Here is a 23256-nt window from a genome sequence, read left to right on the forward strand (position 1 = left end):
TATCAATACCAGTACTGAAGAAGTCGATGTCCACACAGTAACGAACATTGCACTTTCTGATGAACTTCCTCATCCATAGTGAAATGCTTTACGGAAATGTTTTTCTTGGGGGATGGGAGCAAAGAAATGGAAGTCTCAAGGCAAGAAGTCTGGGCTAGAAGGGGGGGGAGGTTGTGGCAGAGTTTCCCAACGATTACAGTGCAACCACTCATGAGTGGCATGTGCAGTAGCATTCTCGTGCACCAAAATTATGCCACTTTTCAGGAGTCCTGGTTGTTTGCACTGAATGTTGGCTTTCAGTTTGTCCAATGTTGCACAATAAAGCTCTGCATGATTGTTCTTCCCTTCCGCAAAAAGTCCATGAAAAGAACACCTTGGAGAACTCAGAACACTGTGGGCATGACTTTTCAGACAGTGGGAACAGTTTTGAATTTTTTGTGACATTGTGGATGTTTCGATATCGTGGAGTCTTGTTTACTCTCTGAGATAAAGTGATGAACTCATGTTTCATCTCCTGTGACTAGGTGAGCAAGAAAATTCTTGCCTTTGTTGCTGCATTGTAACAGATTTTCCAGACACATTCCCATATGTGTTGCCTTGTGCTCCTCTGACAACTATGGGGCACCCAGTGGAAGCACACCTTTTGAAAGCCAAAAACACTGTGAACAATATCGTAAACAGTGGACTTACTCAAGTTCACTTCTTGTGCAATTTCACACAGTTTCACTCACTGGTCTTCAAGAACAATGCCCTTAATCTTTGAAATGTCTTCTGATTTGCTCGATGAAGGCCTACACACACCCAATATTGATCTTCAATGTTAGCACGGCCTGCTTTCAATTCATTGCACCAAAAACACACCTGCTTCTTTGGCATCACCTTTCTACCATACACAGCAACCAGTTCATGGTGAATGTCACTTGGTGCCCTTTCACCTGCAAAAAAACGAATAAATTCACCTGTTTTGGACACACTTGTACGGTAACTTAAATGAGCTGCGAGGTGACAGAAGCATCACTGCAATGGCGATCTTTTTGAACAATATTAATGGGTCTATCTCTGCACTGTGTTTTATCTCATTCCCTTTTACCATTATTGAGGAAAAAAAATGTGTTACCTTTCTTTTTGGAAACCCCTCATATCAGTATCTGTGGAGAAAGCAATCTCCTCATTATAGTCAGCAGACTTTAGGCAATGTCGGAATTAGCTACATTCCAAATATGGTCGAAATTGAACAATATAACCAGTAAAGGTTTCTATACAGGACTCTGTCATGACTCTTCATGCTGTGTATATAAATGGCAACAATGTGGAGTATTTGACAAGATTACTTGCCAGAATTAGGAAGGCTTAAGAGTAAAAAAAAAGTTAAATCATGAGTTTGGCCTATGCAGCAGAACCTTCACAGCTTTTAATAGTCTTTCCAACAAAATAGAGCTTTTATTGAAAATATATTTGTTTCCTGAACTCTGTGACTGCAAAGCGAGACTGAACTTGTTAGAATCTAAGTCTTTTTTTTTTTTAATTTTATTTTCTCTAATTGGAAAAACTTCCAATCTTTATGTTAGACGGCCCAAGCCCTAAGACATGATAGTGTCATGTGTGAGCAAGTGGAAGAAAAAAAAGAAAAAAGAAAAACAGTATGGAAAAGACTGTTACAGAAAGTAAAGGCAATGAAGGAGTAGGACCACCAGAAGATGGCTTGATAAATTTGGAGATGAACTCTACATGGGTGTTCAAAGTCAACAACTGCTCATGTTTCCACATGATTAGAATAAAGTGGAGAAATGGCAGTAGCCAGTTCAGTGGATCATATGAAAATAAGTACAGAAAAGGTACAAAGCAGCAACAGAACATCTATGGGAAAGCAAACTGAAAGATCAGTGAGAGCAGAATCATCTACTAAGTGAATAGCTCTCATCTGAATACAATCAAAAATACCAATAAAGGCTTGAGGTGTACTAACCCAAATGTAAGAACAGTATTTTAAAGGCAGACTCATTTTTTGAGATTTATTATATAAATCATAATATTCTTTAAAACAAAAAGGGAAAGCAAGAATTTTGGAGACTGTGTCTTTTGGACAATGTGTTTTTGCCAGCACAGGCTAGGTATAAATTTCAAGAAAAGAAAACTGATCTTGTTTTGCAGGTAGAATATTATCAAAAGTGAAGGAGACTGAAGAATGGTGGGTAAAAGTTAACTAGAAGGTCTACTATGGAGTGAGAATGGCAGAATCCATATTGGTGATCACTAATTGGTGAAGAAGTTGGTTGTTGATGATATTTTTATTTTCCAGAATGCTGAGGTCAGAACAATAGGATGATAGCCTGGTGGTTGATTTTTATCTTTTTTTTGAGAGAACAAGCTAGAACCAAGCTTGCTTTACATACTGTTAAATAGATCCCCTCTTCTTCTTCAAAATTTTTGATGACTTGGTATCCAAAGGTGGGTAAGAGGTGATATAAGATGGGTTTTAATTAATTCTGGGGCACAAGCTTTTACTTATACAACTGGAATGACACCATCAGGGCTAGGAATATTTTTCTAACAGCCTTCTAATAAGAGGAGGCATAGTGTGAATAGTTAGTGGAATAGTGGATTTAGAGGAAAAACACTGATGCCAAGAAATCTGCCTTATGAGATGTTACCACTGTAACATTGATGAGCAAAAGTTGCATCTTCACACCCTCGGTGAAGGACCGGAAGCCTTGACTGCATTTTGGGCAGGAAACAAGATTAGTGCATTTGCACTTACAGGGTCTGCTATGAATTTGTTGATTATTTTGCAATTGTTATACAAAATTGGATAAGGGTCAAAAGGTTGGAATGGTGAATAAATGCACTCATCTCAGAGAAAATAATTCTGGTCAAAACATTTGCTAGAATCAGAAGCAATAATCAGAATTCCCAAAAATGAGGCATAGAAAGCCTGACAATCATCCCAATTGGTATCGTTTCAGTACCATAGAATATGTGGGCTGAGATCTGCTAGAAGGATGATCAATAGAAAAAAAACATGGACAAGCTTATGATGAGACTTTCTAAGTTCAGCTAACATCACTGGTGAATCTGGAGAGCACAGTTAAGAAAAAGGTCCAGGGTGTTAGGAGAATGTTGAGGATTATTTGGAATTCTTGGTGGGTTGGTGAATAATTTGTGTTAAATCATTACTGAGAGCAAACAGTTCAAGCTTCTCTTCACGTAGTCTGTGAAGCTGGAAAGGGAAGCTAGTCTGTATTATGGATGTTGAAATCAAGATTATCTCACTATTAGGGTTACACTGTATGCGATTGGTTTTTAGAGATAAATAGGTCAGTTGCAACAAAGTGAGACAAAGAAATCTTGAGCTGAAGCCAATCACAGAAAGTTGATATCTGACCTAACAAATGCACAAGTCCTGCTCTGCTAGCAAAAGGAATGATGTAATGTAGAAAATTCAGGTGAAATATGCATAAAGACAAGCTAGATCCATTGTCTCATACAGGAGTTTACTATGTATCTTACTCATATGTCCTTTTATACTTTGGTCAAACAGAAAGACTGGAATTTGTCTCTTTAGAAGTACAGTACTGTGTCAGACATCGAGTATGACAATTCTCTTCCCTTTCATGTTAGGCTAAATGGCCTATAACAGCCAAGTAACTTGGCTTCTTAGAAACTTGTTTACAATAGGGTAATTATTTATCCCATCCACATTGTCTGCTTTGCCTGTATTCTGTGTTTCTTAAGCTAATTTTCTCTTCTGTGAGATGAAAAACCCAAGTTTCTGGGAGGGAAAAACCCAGCTACCACCAGTATGAGACTAGCTAACTCTTCTGTTTGAAGGTCCTAATAATTGTTCTTTGTTTCCTAGATGGGATTCGAACCCAGGTCTTTCCATCCAAAGAGCGTTGGCAATACAGATTGAGCTATTAGTCTGACAAGTCCAGTTTCATTCAATGTAGTTTCTTCTGGGGGCAGAAATAACGTCCTTTCCATAAAAACCCTGTCCTATAAGAACAACAGTATTAAGAGCTGTGAAACTCGGTACCACAACATAATTCATAATTTTGGAAAGTTGTTCAACCCCATACTGTTGCTAGTTATAAAATTCCTATTGGATTCTAATGGGAATTCAAAGACTGAGCTTTTCTTGCTACACCATGTCATTTTTATACCTTTCTCAATTGATATATTTTTCTAAAGTCTACATAGCGACATGTTTTTACATCCTTAGCCTTCACAGAGAGTTGTTTTAGAGTAACCATTCACATATAAGAACTATACAAATATGAAGACTTTTTTTGTACAATCTATATGCTGTTCAAGTAAATACTTTAGAAAGAAAAATATGCTAACACAAATTCTCAATGAAACTGCATTTCATGTTATTATGAGGAATGTCAAGATTCCATGGAGAAGAGTTTGAGAAATACTGACTTAAAGCTTTGCCATATTTCAAGCACTTGAAGTTGAAAAATAAAGAGAACATTGCTATATTTATGAAAGTATAGACAATTAACACTATTATATTCATGTTATGATTATTCAAAATTTCAAATGTATATATGGATGTATACAATGTATGATGGTGGTATACAGTGCCTCCATCTGTTTACAAACTACATTATTTTGTGATGTTATGTATTCTTCACTTGACAAAAAAATATGTGCTAATAAATTTAAGCTAACAGTGATGAAAGTGGTGCAAAAATATAATTATGTTTTATTATTTACAGCATAGTTGCCTATTATGCTATACATACAATATGGACTTTTTAAAAATTACAGCCCGTACGTTTGATGGCTGCATTTACCTATGCTTCAGAAGGCAACTACTTCTTTAAATTATACATATCAGAAAGATATTACTGCAACCATATAAAAACATCCATTTATATATCTATATCTGATGACTAGAAACAGGCTATAAAAAGTAAACCATTAACAAATTCGACGACTTCCAAGTACAATTTTACAATATTTTTTTCCCCTTTTTTTTTTCTTTTTTTAAAAAAGAACATTAGCGAGCTACTCTCACTACTAATTTTTCTGCTTTGTTATTTGTACAGGGTAGTGTGATGAATAACAGTTACATATGTACATGCTAAGATTCTTATTTTGAAAATCAAAATTCATCATGATAATTCAAAACCTGTGTTACTGGTAATGGCATAGCGTAGTTTCTCTCGCAAGGTACTCTTTTTTTGATAATTGGGTAATTTTAGGAGGTTAAAGCAAGTTGAAGAAGTAGGAAGACGATTCACTGGGTCTTTTTTACGGATAGTGAAAAATCCTCTTAAGACACTCCCTACAGTATCACCAGTATCCTGTTGATTCAAGAGGAAAAAAATAAAAGTTAATGTGATAAATTAAAGATTAATGTAATCCTCCATACACAAGAGAAAATGTTTTATAACTAAAGAACACATAGTAATAACAAGGATATTTAATCAGTCATTAAATTTGAAACTTACAACCTATTAGTTTCATCACTCACCCATAAAAACTGGTGGCTTTATCAGGACTTATAAAAAAAAAAAAAAAAAAAAGATAACAAAGTTGTCCAAACATTAAAAATCATTAAAAGGGAAAAAGAAATTGCCTTGTTGGCATAATTTCTTTTTATATGAATATAAAGTTTGTGGCATAAGTTAGCTGTCTGCAGTCAACAAATGAAGGTAATTGTTAGAGAAGTTGAAATCTATAATGTTAAAAGATTTAATGAGTGGTTTCCATATGCTCGGATTTGGTCAATGAGATTTGAAGGATATAAAGAAACCCTTGGAGGGGAAGAAGAAGAATGGAACAAAAGCAAGTAGTAAAAATTACAGTAAATCCTCAATTATACAATCAAGCAAGACAGCAATTTGCTGGTCAGATAACTGAAGTGTTGAATAAATGAAGGTGCAATTACATGGTACTGTATGAGAAGTTGCACTAACCCAAGGTTTGTTCACTTGAAGGTTGGATAACCGAATAAATTTTATTGATTAACTGAATGAATAAATTCTGGTAAGCAAAGAGAGGGGAAAAAAAAAAAAGAAAGGATAAGATGATTAAGTTTTTTTCACTTGGTTATACTGTAAATTAAAGATACCAAGAAATTATATGCTTGGTTTATTTAATCCTTTATCCAAGTGTAAGTAAACAAAGTTTGCACCTTAAGTATTTTCAGGACTGGGGCAACTCGTGGTAAAGGTAGTATAACTTCTCATCACTTGTCTTAGTATCCCATATAATGTGAAGCACATCTCCTTGCAGACATGTAAATATGACTTCTCCATTACTGGAAAATTTTCAAAAATCTTTTCCTACTTAAAATTCATTTTTTTTTTATGTTGTGTCATGTCTTCTATTTGATTTTACCACATATAGGAAAAACAACATCGTTCATTAAGAAGCGCACAGACTTCATAGAAAAAGTAAAAGATATACACATAAATGCTTCAGACATATTAGCGAGTTTAGATGTTGTCAGCCTTTTCACAAAGATTCCAAGAAATGAAACAGTAAACATCCTGGAGAATCTCTTTCCACTGGACATTGTACAGCTCTACAAACATTGCATAAAAACACGTTCTTCCTTTACCAAGACAAACTCTGGGAACAAAAAGAAGAACTAGCAATGGGGGTTCACCCCTCTCACCAGCTCTAGCAAGTCTCTACATGGAAAATTTTGAAAATAATGCTTTACAAAACTGGCACATAAAACCAAAAATATAGCTCTGCTATGTGGACGTTATCGTCATCATTTGGCCAGGAACAGCACTAGAACTGACTGCATTTAAAGATTATCTTAACAACTTACATCCAAACATAAAATTAACTCTGGAACTAGAAGAAAAGAAAAAACTGCCTTTCCTAGACATCCTTACAGAAATAAATGAAAGAAAAAATAGGTTATCATTCTCCATCTATAGAAAACCAACAAACACAGGAAGATTTCTTCATGCTACCTCACACCACCACCACCCCAAGCAAAAAATAGGCCTAATAAAAACCTTAAGGGATAAAGCATACAACATCCCAAGTACAGAAGAAAATGGAAAGAAGAAATATAATATTTAACACAGATCCTACAATTGCTGAATGGTTACACAACTAAGATAACTAAGAAAATTCTCAATACAGCACCTACAAAAAACTTAAATAAACAAGGCTTCAAGAACGCAGTCACCCTTCCTTATATCAAGAACGTAACAGATAAATTAGCCAAATTACTCTACAAGTACAACATAAAAGTGACTTTCCTGCCACTTGAAAAAATATCAAGATCTCTTCATTCTCTGAAACCCTCACATTACCCAATGAAAAAACCAGGGGTTTATAATATTCATTATTCCTGTGCATCTGCTACGTAGGCCAGACAGGGAGATCGGGGGAAATCCGCATGAGCGAACATCAAAAGAACATACAAAAGAAGAGAGAGCATAAATCTGGCTTAGCATATCACATAGCTTCTACCGGTCATGATGTACTCTGGGATAGAACAAACATGTCCTATACTGATAAGAATTGTTTCACAAGAAAATTCAAAGAGGCAGCAAATATGATTAAAATTCATATGCAATGCAACAAAACCCAAGGTTTGATTTTAAATCAGGTTTGGTCATCGTTTATTAAAAATTTACCCACTTCAGACCTCAAAGAGAGTGAGCTTGAACCACAGAACGTGACAACAAATAGCATTGTCTCCAACTAACATGCATTAACGGTTGTATAGATCTGTTATTTGGTTTTTTTAACGAACTTTTTTGATGTTCATAATACCAATAAATGAACCTGTTTTTCGTAATTTCTTATAGTTTGCTTTAAACTGTTAATTCTCTTTAACTCTGAAGATGTTAGTCTTACGACTAACGAAACTTGTCGGGTTATTTTTAGTACTTGTTTAGTTTGTTAAAAACCATTCTCTAGTAAACATGTGGTCACAAAACCGGAATATTTCTATTGAACTTATTAACCACAGAAACCTAAGCATGAAGATTGCTCGATTCTGTCCAGAAGGCAATCCGGCTAAGTAATGATCCATCTCTCACAGATGTTCAGTTTCTGCCCTGTGCCTCTTCTACAGATACTTTCATGGACAGAACTCTGCTGAATTGGCCACTTTTATTTCTCCACTCTCCTCCAAAATCATTAAATCAAGAACCACTGCTAACCAACACCCTTATACAGTCTATCTTAAAACTCACCAAACCAACTTCAGTGCTTCCTCTTTTATCCCATCTACTTCTGTTCTTTGGAACAGTCTCCCATGTTTGACTTGCTCATTTGTTTTGTGACCTGACCAGCGAGTTATTTATTTTTCTTAAGCATTTAATTTCGAATGCTCTTATTTTCTGTATTTCTTCATGATTGCATATCCATGTCTCAGCTCCATACATTGCTGTAGGTATAGTAATGGTTTTATAGTTTTAGTTTGAGGCTTTTTGAAATACTGTTATTTTCCCATATTTTGTTTAATTTATTAATATTAGACAATCCTTTATTAAGTCTGTATTTTGCTGTTTCTGTGTTGTCAAAGTTGTAAGGAGACTATGAAGTTATGCAAATTGTTTTACTTGTTCATGTATATAATTTTCTAAGTTCATTGCAAGTTTTTCCTCATCTCTTCCTATTTTCATTGTTTTAGTTTTGTTTAGAATGATTTTTACTCCAAAAGTTTTGCACTCTTCATTATCTTGTGTGAAGTCACCCTACTTACTGGAGACCTAAAGTTGTTTGAAAAAAAATTTCCATGTTTGGTTTTTGGAGGAGGGTTCTTGGATTATCTAAGCCATACACTATGCCTATAGTAATGCATGCACTATAGATTACAAACCTTTCAGGAATAGGATTTTTATTATAATAAATAATACACACACACACACACACAAAAGAAGAATTTTTTTGACAAAGTATAAATAAAGTGTTTATAAACATTCGACAGAATATGTCCAGGATGAACATAAGAGCAATAACTTATTTTATCATCTACTTTTTTTTTGCTACAAAATGGTCACTGACTATTGAAGAAAAATCGTATTTTCATTTTTATAGTGCATTTTGACACATTTTAAAACACTTAACACAACTTATCTTGAAGAAAACAAGTATTACCTGATCATCGCTAACTTCCACACATCGTATGGAGAATGGAGGTTCAAGATGTGCAAAGCCTAAAAGTGGAGGCTTAGAACAACTAGTTACAAACTGCAAACAAAATTAAGAACAAAAATAAGTCAAACCTTAAATGCCACCACAATGATTTATATTATACATACATGGCTTGTCAAGAAAACTAGAAACTTCATCTAAGTATTATGACAGGGATCAGCAAACATTTTCTGAGAAGGGTGGGCAAACTTAGTGGACCAAAGAGGTAAAATTGAGAATATCATGTACATAAGATGATAATAATAAAAAAGTAAATTTTATCTTCTAACAGAATATAAACAAATTAGTAAAATAAATAGTAAAAAAAGTAAAGAAATTAGTAAAAGAAATCCATTCAAATTCTTTTTTATATGACAATTAAGCTTAATTGGGATTCACAGTTATTGTTCAGAATCATCAAAATCGACTGCAAATGTCCTTCAGATAAGGCTGATCTGTAACAAGATTTTGCATATTTCATCTTAAAAAATGTCTTTTCTGACTACAGAATTTGAATATAAATAAATATATACCAATGGATGGTTGGTTGATTTATGGTTTATTATTATTACTATTATTTGACACCTCCAGGAAGTCCAAAGACTCATCGAGGGAGAGTGTGCCACCAGCATCAAACGATTGGTCCCCTTCCAACTACTAACCATGCTCAAACTTACTTAACTGAGCCATTAGTAGCAGAGGCTACTAATGGCTCAGTTAATTTATCTCTTTCTGACTATTAATAAATAGTCAGAAAGAGATAAATTAGTAAATAATATGTATGTACAAAAATTAAGTTAAGCAGTACAGTATCTACATAAAATTTGTATAAGTTAATTTTCTGTAAAAAGTTAAAAACATCATGCAGTTTTTCTGAGTCTGATAACATCTGCTTAAGTGTATATGGCTCACTAAATATGAAAAAATTTCATTCTTGTGTCAAGTGCTGGAATTTCACCAGAATATGACAAAAGGTAAGGCACATTACATCTTTCACACACAGGTTGGGTCATCAGACCTCAGTAAATAAGAACGTGTAATATGATTGTGACCTATGCAGAGCCTAGCAAGGACAACTTTCTCTCTTCTGTTTCTATGTTGACTAGACTGCCAATGCTTAACTTCAGGCTTAATATCAGGGAAATTCGATGAAGAGATGTTGGAAAGGGTTCAGAGGTGACTGACTAAGGTAATTTCTGATCTCGAATATGAGGAAAGGTTGAGAAGATGCAATTTACAGACCCTAGTGGATAGGAGGAAGAGGGGCGATATAATGGAGACCTACAAGTTAATAAGAGGTTATAGGATCAGTGTTGAAGAGGTTTTGGTGGGAGATCAGGGCAGAACCAGAGATCATCCCTGGAAGTTGCACAAGGAGAGTGTGAGCAGGGGGAGTGAGAAGCAGGTTTATTGTATGCAGAGTTGTCAATGATTGGAATGCCTTGCCTGAGGGTATGGTGTCTGCAGAGAATTTGTGTTTAAGGTGTGGTATGATGAGCTGTGTGTATGACAAAAGGACCACCTAGATGGGTCTTTGACTCCATGGGGTGTTGGAGTAATATTAATAATTGTTTGTCAGTGCTTCCTGCCATTGGCCAATCAGCTTTAATCTTATAAACTGACTGTAGTCTGTATACGGCACTGAGTGTCAAAAAAGTATGAAATGATCTAGCAGGTGCACCTGCAATCTCATTTCCCTTCATTACAACGTGGGTGGGAATCTAACAACTGAATATCAAAATTAAGGGCGTTCACATTTTGTAAAAACAGCTGCAACAACTTGTAAAGCATTGGATCTGGATTACAGACAGGAGAGAAGATGGCATGGAAAAATGAGTCTGTATAAACTACACACTTTTGGTAGCAATTTTCTTTTATATGTATAATTTTTTTTTCTTTTTTAATATAGTTATACCTGATCCACCCATGAAAAGTCACAAGACCTATAGCAGACTAGTGTACTAATTTGTTATAGTTTGCTTAAGAGCAAACTGAATGGTATGCACTCTGCTGTAATTACTGCAATTAAGTGGGATCTGGTTGAAGGCAGTAATGTCAAGAAACACAGTAGCACAGCCAACAGAGATCTTTGATCTTGAACTATCAGTATAGATAAGCAAGAAATCAGAGTGGGGTGCTCTGTGTGCATTAAACAATTGCAAGTAGACAGATGATGGAGTATGAGACAGAAAATGTTTTCAACATTCAGGCCAATAGCTTCCATAATCTCTCTAACAAACAAACCAAAAGGACATATGGCAGCCTGATGTGTGATATTGAATTTCCCAATAGAGAGAAAAGAGACTAGTCCACGTAGGATGCTCTGGAAGAGACTATTTTTAGGACATAGCTAAGAGACAACCATTTTCTTCCAAGTGATAGAGCCGGTTCATTTGCTTCAACATAAAGATTTTGATTAGGTGATGTCCAAAAAGGCATCAGTAGCTATCAGTATACCCTGATGATGGATGGGATCCAACCATTGTAGGTTATTCTGCCTTGAAGAACCACAGATTTGAGACCCATAATCTATAAGCACAAAATAAAGATGAAGCAATGAAGATTGATCTGCATCCCATTCAATTCAGCAGAGGATAGAATGTGAAGAAGATTCATTACATTCTTGCGCTGTTCTCTTTGTTAATGAACATGTGCAAGGAATGCAAGTTTTCCATCAAAGATGAATCCTAAGAACTTGGCTTCTATTATTATTATTTTCCTGACTTCCATGGAGTCACAAGACTCATCATGGGAGATCAAACACTGGTCAACACAACGTCTATCATATCACTCCTTATAATCCATAGTCTGCACATTCATCACACTCTCAAGTAATGCATTCCATGCTCCTGCCACTCACTGTGCAAAAAACTTCTTACCCTTTTACTCACTACCTCCTTTAGAAACTTCCAGTGATGGCCTCTTGTCCTTGCTCCTTTCCATCGTTCTACCATAAGAAAAATCTCTTCAGTTGTAAAGTCCTGATATCATTTTTGTTATCAGTCTCTGCACCCTCTCCAAGGTTACTTTATCCCCTTCAAATCCCAGTGACCAGATATGAGCACAGAAATGCAGATGTGGTCTAATTATTATTATTACATAACACCTCCAGGGAGTCCAAGGACTCATCGTGGGAGGGCACACTACTCTACTTCGTTAATATGTCTTATCCTCACCACTACTACTAATTAATTCTCCATCTACGACACTACTACCATCAACGCCATCTATTGCATATCATCACCAACAACGGTATTTTTTGTCTGTAAATTACACGTGTTCTGAAGGTCGATTTGTCTGTCTGATCAAAGCTTTATACAAATGGGACCACACACTTATCTCTTGTGGTCAATGTCCTCCTCAACATTGCAACAATTCTCTGAGATGTCATCACAACCTTTGCAATATGTCCTCAGAACCTCAAATCTCTATTCCACACTTATCAACTGAAGGAGAAATATTCTGAGGAATTCTAAAGTTATATGGCAAACAGAAAAAAAGAGCAAGTATAGAAGACTGACCTAAGCTACTACAGATAGTGATTTATAGTAACATCAACTGATGGTATCATAGAAATACCCTGAAAGTATAACATATTTGATGCTGGAAAAAGAGAATATTATTCAAAATAACAGAGAGAGAGACACTCAATGTTCATGAACCTTTTGTAATATATCAATTCTACATAAGAGGTATAAGAGCCTATAAGACATTAGTCTCAAGTGAGCAGTGAAGGCAGGAGTTCGGAAAGAAGAAATTTCTTGACATTTTTTTTGAAAAGCTAGAGATTGTAGTTGTTGCAGAACATTTCATGAGGAAGTGTTAAGAGGCAGACAAATAAAAGAGGAAGAGGAGAAACAGGCTCAATGCATTTACAGTTAGCCTAAAAAAAGAGATGCAAGGCAGGTGGTGCCAGTGTTTTAACATGACCAGTGGAAAGCAAAAGATGACAATTCAGTGAAGTAGACCATAGAAACACAGCTGCAGGAGAGAGAGAGAGCCAAATCAGACCATTTGTAAGTCAGTGAAGATGTAATCATCTCTCAGCCAAATCAGTCTCCTCTGTATAGCATCAAGAATTTTTAGATACCTCACCCAAAAACATGTGAACAGTATTCTATGGATGGATAGATTTGAGATTTATACAGTTAGTAGCTGGATGTATGAAAAATATTCTTCAGCAGAAAATAATGCCTAGTTTTTATGAATGCAAAGGAAACTACTGATGTTTATCAGGAAAGGATAGAGGTAAATGTCAACTGAGAGAGAGAGAGAGAGAGAGAATCCTGTCTGGTGATCTGAGTATTACTCAAGGTAAGGGAAGATAGGACAAGTTTCATTTTACAAAAGAGAAACATTATGGTAGAATTGAAGGTAACTAGGTTATCTTTGTCTCCTAATGAAATATGGCGGATTGATATTTAAGTGGCTGCTTGTGGATCTTGAAGGTTGGGATGCTTGAGCCCTGTATAGGTTGTCAAATGACTAGGAGGAATGGAATGTACTGTCATCAGCAGAAAGGATTATGAGTCAAGAGAGAAGGTCATTATTGTTTAGAAAGATGGCAAGGATAGAACAGACCCAAGGCACTCCTGCATTAGTGAAGAAGCTCAAAGAGTGAGGTAGCCATGGCATACAGTGACTGACCAGAGAGAAAGCTGATTACACAATTATAGAGGCTAGAAAATAGACCAAAGGATGGCAATTCACTCAGCTGGACTCAAGGCCAAACAATATCAAATGTTCTGGAAATGTCTAGAACAGGAGCATGTTTCTCAAAAACCTTTAAATGCATGGTATTGTGTCTAGTGGTGGGTGATGTAGAGATGAGCCATGGACCTAGAATTGCAGCATCTATACTGGTTGGCTTCTAGAAAGAGGGGAAGCTGATTGTTGGTGATATTCTCCATTATTATGAAGAAGGCTGAGGTCATGGCAATTGGTAGGTAGCACACTTGTATCTTTTTTTTTTTTGGAATAGACTACATGTATGCTTACTTCCATGTACTAAGATAAGCACTAGCTGGGTATAAAATATTGTATAATATATGAGAGGTTATAGAACACAACTTTTGAGTACAATTGGGGAGATGTCACTGGGACTAATATTTATTGGTATCTAAATTATTTAAGAAGCTTTGATTTTTTTTTTTTTTTGCCAAATGATCATATGGTATACAATGCACTGTTTCTTGTATGGCAGGAGTTCGTTAGTTTTATATTTAGATGCTGTAACAGCAGTAGTGTTTGGATAAGAGAGACAGAGAGAAATGGAAGCACAGACAAGCAAAAGTTTTGCCCAATGGCCTTTGCCAGGGAGGCAAATTTTCTGTGGCATGACTCTTCAAAGTCAAACTTGGAATTGTTGATGGTTGTTTTGCACTTGTTGCATGCTTCGATGTAGATTGAGCATGAAACTTCAATTCTTGTTGCCAGCCATCTGCTGCACAATGAACTATGGCTTAGAAAGTGGGCAGGAATTTTGGATGGAGTGGGGAATGTATACCTTTATCCTGGAGAGAATAATTTTTCAAACTTGTTCAGCATAGCACAGGTGTTTGAAATCAAGGAATGGAAGCAGCAATCTGACCAAGTAAGAATGGTCATCCTGCTCAGAACCCTTATAGTACCAAAGGACACAAGGTTACAAGTGGTTGGGGAATGGACATTCTGTGGAAGAGGAACCTAGCACCAGATTATGGTCTGAGTTACTGAGAGGAGAGATAACCTCTATGATAGACAAACAGGGAGAACTGGTTCAGAAGAGATCAAAGGTATTCAGAAAATGAAGAGGGTTATCAATAGTCAGTTCAGTAAATGTATGATTTGTGTCAGATCACTGTTTATAGCAAGTATTTTCTCATCTCTTCTGGCTTAGTGATTGGAAAAAGGAAGTCTGTTGGAGTTGTAGACACTGAGGTCACACAGTTAAATGTTTGGGTAATTAGACTGCTAAAATTATACAATACACAATAGCTTTATTTGGTTGTAAACAATATATAATGAAAACAGACTAATTTTGCCACGAATACTTGTGGATTCTTCTGAGTTAGGATGATAAAAAATTACAATAAAAGGCTAACATAAACCATGTGGAATGTGGAAGTTGGCACAAGTTGGCTATTGTTCAGTATTCTTGGCTGAAAAGTTGAAGTCTGACGTGGAAAGATCTAATGAGCGATTCCAAATATCACAAAGATCAATCCTTGATTCCTATTGAGTATGCCTTGTGAATGATTGGTTGTTTCTTTTTGAGTTTAATGGCACAAGGACACCTATGGTCGTGCTGTGCCAAAAAAAAGGTGTAATAAATAAATGCTTATATAGGTCTAAAAACTATAAAAGTCAAAATAATAATCATAATTGAAACATTCCTTAAAGTATACTATTTAATAAATTAGTAAGATAGCATAAAATCAGAGTAGAAAAATAAATATACATATAAAATGTAAGTAAAAGTATTAAAATTAATATAACATACATAAAGATGAGGGTTTTTTTTTTAAAAAAAAAACATTTATAACAGACTAATATGTATATAACATATGTATATAATATATAAGGTGATAAGATAATATTTTGTAAAAACTTAACTAAGAAGATAAAATCTCCTTTAGTATATAGGGCTCAGATAGATTATAAAAGTGACTAAAATAATGACTGCACTTGGCAAAACGAGTGCAGTCGATTAAGAACTTTTGTTTGAACATTGAAAAGGCTAGACTGCCATTAATTTCAGGCTTAATTTGGTACAGCTTTTTATCAATCTCTCTCTCTCTCTCTGTCCAAGATAGCTGCCACTGGAAGAGAAGTTTTTGTATGATAATCTGTATATGGTACAGGCAGATGGTAAATGTTTGAGAAATGAGCTGACCTCATTGCAGTATCTGCAGTCTCGTTTCCCATAATCCAAACCATGTTCGGCTTGGAATCCAACCGAATTCAGTTATGGAAGCTACATTAAAGTGTAGCTTCCATAACTGAAAGAGTGAATTCAAGAGAGCACCAGATGTTGCTGTAGCTCCAGACTTCTTATTTGCCCTTTAGTAGCAATGGAATCTGATGTATTTTAGTGCACGCACTATTGCATACAGCTCTGCTGTAAAGTTGTTACACTCTGGTGGGATTTATGCAGATATAACGTTGTCTGGAAAGATGGCAGAAGATCCAACTAGGTCCTCCAATTTTGAGCCATATGTAGACATGTACAAAAAGAGAGTATTCAGTTCTATGAGCTTCAATGAGCTGCTGGCAGATGACTAGAGATGGAAAATTTCATTAGCCTGCTGAAATAAAAGCTACATGCTGGAATGTATGAGTGCCACAATAGAAGTAGGTGCTTCCACAAGAGTTTATGTGCAAACCAAAGAGTTTTGTGGCAGTTTGATGCCAACAGAAACAGCTGTTGGCATCAAAGTGACAAACATGGTTCGTTTGCTTCTATGTATAGACTAGGAATAGATAAAGTGCAAAATGCTCCAGTTGCAATTATGATGACTTGATGGGGAATAAGGTCTAGCCATTGCAGTGTGCTCTTCCTGGCAGAAGCATAGACTTGGGATTCATAGTCAACTTTTGATCTCACCAATGCCCTATACAAACGGAGCAAAGAACATCTGTCAGCACCCCAGTAAGTGGAAAATTTAATGCGCTTGTCTTGTAAGTGATGCACAAGTGAAGGAGGAAATTGAGTTTGCTGTCAAATCTCAGTTCCAAGAACTTGGCTTCTGGTGCAACCAGAATTTGTGATTGTCCTAGTCAGAGCTCTGGATCAGGATGAAGATAACTGTGGCAAAAGTGCACACGCACACACTTTCTGCTGTGAAAATGTTTAAGTCATTTGCAAGCACCTATTTTTTTTTGGGAGATGGTCAATGGCTTGATGCAGCTGTCTTTCTATGACCTCATTACAGGAATAACAGATGATCAAATTATCAACATATAGGATATTAATTACGGCTGGACATGGTTGTTCTGTTATTGAGTTAACCTTGATTGCAAAATGTGTGGGACTCCTTCCTCTCAGTAACAGGGCTGAGAAAGGAGGGAGAACAAAACTTACAAAGCCCACTTGGGCTTTGTAAGTTTTGTTCAAAGTCCAAAATCAGGTAAGTCATTTAAGTATTTTATTCAAGTATTTTAAATCCAAGCAGTGTAACATACTTTTTCCATATCAAGGAAACCAATATTAGATCCTTGTGTTTTATGAAGGCATCTCTAATACATGCCTCCATCTAAATTGATCAGTACCAGAATGATATTTTCAGAAGCAAGACTGTGTTCGGAAAAAAAAGGTTGTTTCTCTCCAGAAACCATAAAAAAACAAGAGTTAACTAGGCAAAGTGGATACTAGATCCAATGTTATTTTAAAGCTGAATGTTTATAGAAACTATGAAAGTTTAAGTTGACTAACAAGAGCTTATGAGAATGCAATCCTTAACATCCACAAGTTGCCTTAGTTTGCACTACTTAAAAAACATGGGCACTGCCCAAGAGTCCATATATTTGCCTTTTATTAGTACATTTGATAAAGGTTTCGCTGGCCTGTCTGGTCTCTAAAGAGAACCAACTAGTTCGAAACACTGTTTTCATTAGTCTTGAATGTTTTATTTTTTGGGAATTGTGTATGACCAGTATCCATCATTTCTTCTTATTCTGGAAAAATATCCAAGACATTGTCAAATTTCACTCCCTCTGGCAATTGGCATATTAATTGTTTTATCCTCCTGAGAGGGAGCAGATATATTCAGGCTATCTAATGGGCCATCTAATAAAAGGTCTGGATACATATCTTTGATCCTCTGTGGTGTATATTCCATTATTTTTTAATAAGAGGATTTTCATGTGGTTGAACCCTTTTTTTTTGGCATTAGGAGTGAGTATACACTGATTTCTCTCTTTCATTCACAGGAGATAGCAAACAAGTGATATTTTTTCAGGGATGTAGATGTGAGAAGGCAGGATTAACAACCTTGTCAACGTTCCAACTGACACTTATTTACAGTTGCCTTCTCAGCATAACAGGGTTTAGCAGATGTTGCTAATGTTGTAGTATATCCCCTCTTTGCCTCCTGATATGTGATGCATTACTCTTATTTTTAACTATCGTGCCTTCTATTCATCCTTCCACCTTTGGCATACTCAGGAGTATGCCAGGTAGTTTCCCCTCACAGAGCATTTTTGTATTTTGCTCATAGTCTGTATTCTCATGTTCTTTACTGCCATATCAGGCACAGATGAGAAAGCCATGACAGGCAGTTTGGGAATGACCTAAATTTCTGACATTTATAACACTGTAAGGGATTTGGAAATATAGAGAGAGCTGTATTGGACAAATGAGATATCCTGCTTTGAAAGATGTTGGTGGTTTTGATTTGTTAAAGATAAGGATAATGTTTCTGGGTATAAGGTGTCCATTTCTATGTATTAGAATTCTTCTTATGACTTTTACTCTTTGGTCCTTGAGTTCAGAACATCACTCTTAATCTCTGATATTGCACTTCTAGAAAAGTTTAAAGTTTTGTGGGAGGGTAACTGTAATTGGTATTCCCTCGATAGATGCTACATGGAGTAATTTTTATTATTGTGCTACTGTAGCTGCTTCAATAAGGATATCTCATGTACACAGGTTCTTTACAGATTTTGGAGATCCTGCCAACCCTTGTGGATGAAAAAGGGTGACATTTTCCCAACTGGACTCACCTGCTGAGCCTAAGGTTAAGAACAGTGGTGAATATTTATAACAGCTTCTGATGTTTGTTCATTCTCTGTTCATGATAATATGTTTCTGAACTTGGCTGGGCTTGTTGATACCCCCCCCCCCCTGATAAACAAGAGGACGAAGAAATGTTCATTCTCAGGAGTTTAATTTGGCCTCCCCATCCACCACAAAGCCAAAAATGTATGCCCACTGATTGGTAAGCAATGACTGTGCTTAGGAGTGGAACATCAGGGCTACCTTGGACGTTATACAAGCACCACAGCAAGTCTTGAGTCCTGTCCCCAGATCATGGGGAAGGAGACTTACTGCAACATCCTTGACCCTTGCAGGCAAGCCCACTAGCCAATTGATCCTGGACCAGGCCATTTAGAACTGCCCATTTTGCTGAAGCAGAGGCCAGAATAGTGCAAGAGTACTAAGATTCCCCTCCCATCTGGATGTCCATTGGTCGCAATGCACAGCAGCCAGGCATTGGATCCCAGTGATGGTAGTCTAGAAGACAGGCTAGTAAAAAAAGACTCAGGAGAAGTTGAGCAAAGAATACAGGAAGCAAAGCAATAAAAAAGAGGAAGAATTAAAAGACCCACATCACTGGGAGGTCCCTTCTACTACTAACAGGCACCATGCCTTGTGAATGGATGACCATAGTAGATTATTTTTTTGTTACGAGAAGTGAAGTTGTCCTCTATGCATAGAGCATTTATTCCATTCACTGTCATGGTGCATGTGTATGTTGGAGAAATGAAAAGCCAGGCTCTAGGCTCTGTTGTTATTGACATCTCCAATAGGAGATGCAGTAAAAACAAAAGACCGAAAATAAGACCAAAATAAAACTTTCGGTGTCTTATTTCCAAACTTATAGATGTTTACCATATATAAGAAAGGCCACAAGAACATGGAATAATATAGACCTCAGGATGTTCATAAAGGTTGTGCAAATGCAGTAAACCTTGTATAGTCAAAATAGGCTTGAAAGCCACTCTTGTCATGAGATCTGAGAAGACCAGCTTGAATGAAAGTCTATCAGTGTGTAATGGATAGAAACTGAAGTCCTGTCGGAATATCTGGATTTTGTTGTGGGGCATAAAGAATAGCAAGTTCTGTGAGTTTCTCTGAATATCCATTGCAAACAAGTAGTTGGAGTACAGTTTGTAATTCTTCCTTCAAATTTTCTTCATCTCTTGTGATAGAGACCACCCTTTTTTTGAATGAATGTATAATAGTAGTCCAGTTTTTGTGATATATGGTGCAATGTGGAAGAGTGAAAGTAAAGAGATGTATGAGTAGGCTTGCAGAATATGCCTCTTTTGGCTTTTTTTTGGTAATTAAAACATGTAAGAAAGGTAGTTTTCCTTAATTTTTCAGTTCCAATGTAAATTTCATTTTTTGGTGGAAGGAGTTCATAGACAAATAAAAATCGTGTAACCTCAGCAACACTATTTCTAGATGATAAAGACATCATCTACACATTTCAACCAAACTGAAGATTTGCTGTTTATAAATTTCAGGAAACATTTTTCCAAGTTCATCATGAATAAATCAGCACATGGAGGAGACAGCAGGCTGCCCGTTGCAAGGCTGTGCAGTGGCATTGGGGCATAGCCTAGATAACCTGCTGTGTATTCCACACTAAAATCATCTAATCTAGCAACTGCTGGAACAATTCAGAATGAGTAGTAATCTCAGCCATATTGTGTATTGTTATTAATGACTGAAGAGAATGGAAGGTGGGGGTTTGCTAGCTTAAATTTTTTAGTCGGTAAACAGGAAATATTGCAATACCAAATTCAAAAAAAAAAAAAAAAGATTGTCTTAAATGGACATGCCGATCCTTCGATGGCAGGCACAGGAATATGATCGACCTGATATTAACAGACCAGAAAAGGAAAACATCAATTCAGCAGTGCAGATCATTCCAATGAGCTGATAGTCATTCAGACCACAGCTTAGTGATTGCAAATATAAGACTAAAACTGAAACAGAAGTACAAGAGAAAATTCCAAAAAGCTAGAGGCATCTCAAGACATGAGATCTGAGATGTGTATGTTGGAGAAATGAAAAGCCAGGCTAAGAACAGCATATCAGGACATACTGGAAACTAAGCTTAAGACCATAAGTGAAAGACAAAATATAAATACAAGAGCAGAACGACCGACTACAGTACTAAAAAAGCAGTAGAAGAAATAATTCCTGAAAGAGAGAAGATCAACAAGAAATGGATAACTCAGGAAACCCCGAAATTGGTACAAGAGAAAAGAGATAATTCAGAGGCAGCAGATGAGTTATATACCATCAACAGACCAATGCAAAGACACTGAACAGTACTATGGAGAACACAAAACTAGAGAGGTCTATAAATTCATAAGAAATGTCAATAGGAGTGGCAAACAAGATCAGTACTTTATCATCAGTCAAAGATGAAGATGATAAAGTACTGATGGACAAGACCGAAATCATACACAGGTGGACAAGATATTGCAAGACAAGATATTTATATAGCAAACTATATAAAAATCAACTGAATAATACTGCAACAGAAGTAATCAAAGAACTAAAAGCAATCTCTCCACCAGCAGAGATCTTTGAAAATGACATCTTGGAAGAGGAGGTGCATAAGGCTATAAATCTCAAGAACAACAAGAGTCCTGGAAATGACAACATAATAAATGAGATGCTAAAATATGGGAGAGAATCAGTTATAAAAGAAATGCATAAACTATGTAATGAAATATAGAGATCAGGGTATGTCCCCGAAGAGTGGAAAAAATCTGCCTTAGTTGTTCTTCATAAGAAAGGCAGTGCTTTAGAATGTACCAATTATATAACTATGGCACTATTAGTAATCAGTCATCTTGGCAAAGTGCTGATGAAAATACTTACAGAACACCTGAAGGGTCATCTTTTTAAAATGAGCAAGCTGGATTTTGAAAAGATCGAAGTGCAACAAATACTGGCACTAAGACTAATAGCAGAGAAAGCTCGAAGAAAGAACAAAAAGATATACACACTGCTGTTTTGTGGAATTTCAAAAAGCATTTGATAACATTGACCATAATATAACATGGGCTGTTTTGGAATCCTATGATGTGGAAAATAAATTTATCTGCCTGTTGAAAGATAGAAACAGCCAAGCACAAGCAACAGTCAGGATAGCAGGTGTGACTGGAGATTGGTTTGCCACTAGTCAAGGCACCAGACAAGGGGATCCAATATCACCAATCATCTTCACACATCTGGGAAGAACACTAGATAAGATTAAAGAAGAAGGTGGAGGCATTTCAATAAATGGCATGAGAATGAACTACCTCTGCTTTACAGATGACATCCTCCTGATTGAAGAAGACACAGCAAGGCTGGAACGGACATTGCAAACACTATTACGCAGAAGGAAAAAGATATGGACTAAATGTCCATTTTGAAAAAAACTAAAACAATTATATTTGGACAACAGGAATTGCTGAACAAAGTTACCATTGAAGTATTTCAACTGGAAAATGTGGAACACTTTACATATCTTGATTGCCACATGACGAATGACTTGGACCCAAAAAAAATAGGTAAAAATTAGAATAGTCAGTGCAACAGCTATCTTAAAAGCCATGGACAAAATATGGAAGAGCCAAGCTATAAAGATACACACTAAACTGCGTATTGTGGAAATCTATCTTCAGCAGCATCCATAGAGTGAAGCCTGGGTACTCCTGAGAGAATCTGAAAGGAAGATATTAGCATTTGAGAGGGAGTGCTATAGAAAGATCTTGAGAATAAGCTGGATCCAGAAAGTGGAACAATGAGGAAATTTATAGACGAATACAACCAAAAAGAAAACCTGATCCAGAAAATAATCAAAAGGAAACTACATCTATTTGGCCATGTATGTAGAATGAATGATGAGAGGAAATTAAAAATGCTGCTGTTTAGGATGATTGAAGGAAAGAACAAAAGAGGAAGACCAAATGGAGAATGGGGTGATGATATTGCCAAATGGTGCAGAAACTATGTACACAAACTGAGTTATCTTGCAAAATAGAATGCAATGGAAGAAGCTTGATCATCAAGATGGCATCAGACACCTACAGGCATTGAACCCATGGTTGTTGTTGATTGATTGTAACAGGAAATGTGAACAGCCATTCATTACATAAAAAAAAGCAAGAAAAAAATCATACCTACAAATTTTGATTAATTGTTGTGATTGTAAGCATGATGACAAGGCATACTGAAAGTTCACAAGGAAATAAAAAAAAAAGTTCACATATTTCAATAAATGTTATTTGAAGGCATCGTGTTTTTCATATATATTTAACATAATTTTCTGTGCAAGCATTTGAAAATAGCATGAAAAATTTCTGAAATATGCTGAAAAGCAAAATGAAAGAACCTGAATAAAATACCTCGTTCATTACACTGAT

General features: G+C 36.1%; 1 protein-coding gene across 4 annotated transcripts in view; it reads right to left on the minus strand.

The window, feature by feature from the left end:
- Positions 1-4706: 4706 nt before the first annotated feature.
- Positions 4707-23256, minus strand: part of LOC150108868 (ubiquitin-protein ligase E3B) — a 552093-nt gene continuing 533543 nt past the window's right edge. For all 4 annotated transcript variants that reach the window (XM_090410488.1, XM_090410470.1, XM_090410479.1 and 1 more), the window contains 2 exons: positions 9088-9180; positions 4707-5312 (listed from right to left, as the gene is read on the minus strand). In XM_090410488.1, the coding sequence (XP_090266614.1) occupies positions 5121-5312; positions 9088-9180 (285 nt within the window). In that variant the 3' untranslated portion in view covers positions 4707-5120. The remainder of the gene's footprint in view (positions 5313-9087; positions 9181-23256) is intronic.

The sequence above is a fragment of the Typopeltis vanoorti genome, chromosome 2, assembly GCF_054136105.1.
Source record: "Typopeltis vanoorti isolate ZY-2024b chromosome 2, IOZ_Tvanoo_1.0, whole genome shotgun sequence".
Lineage (NCBI taxonomy): Eukaryota > Metazoa > Arthropoda > Arachnida > Uropygi > Thelyphonidae > Typopeltis > Typopeltis vanoorti.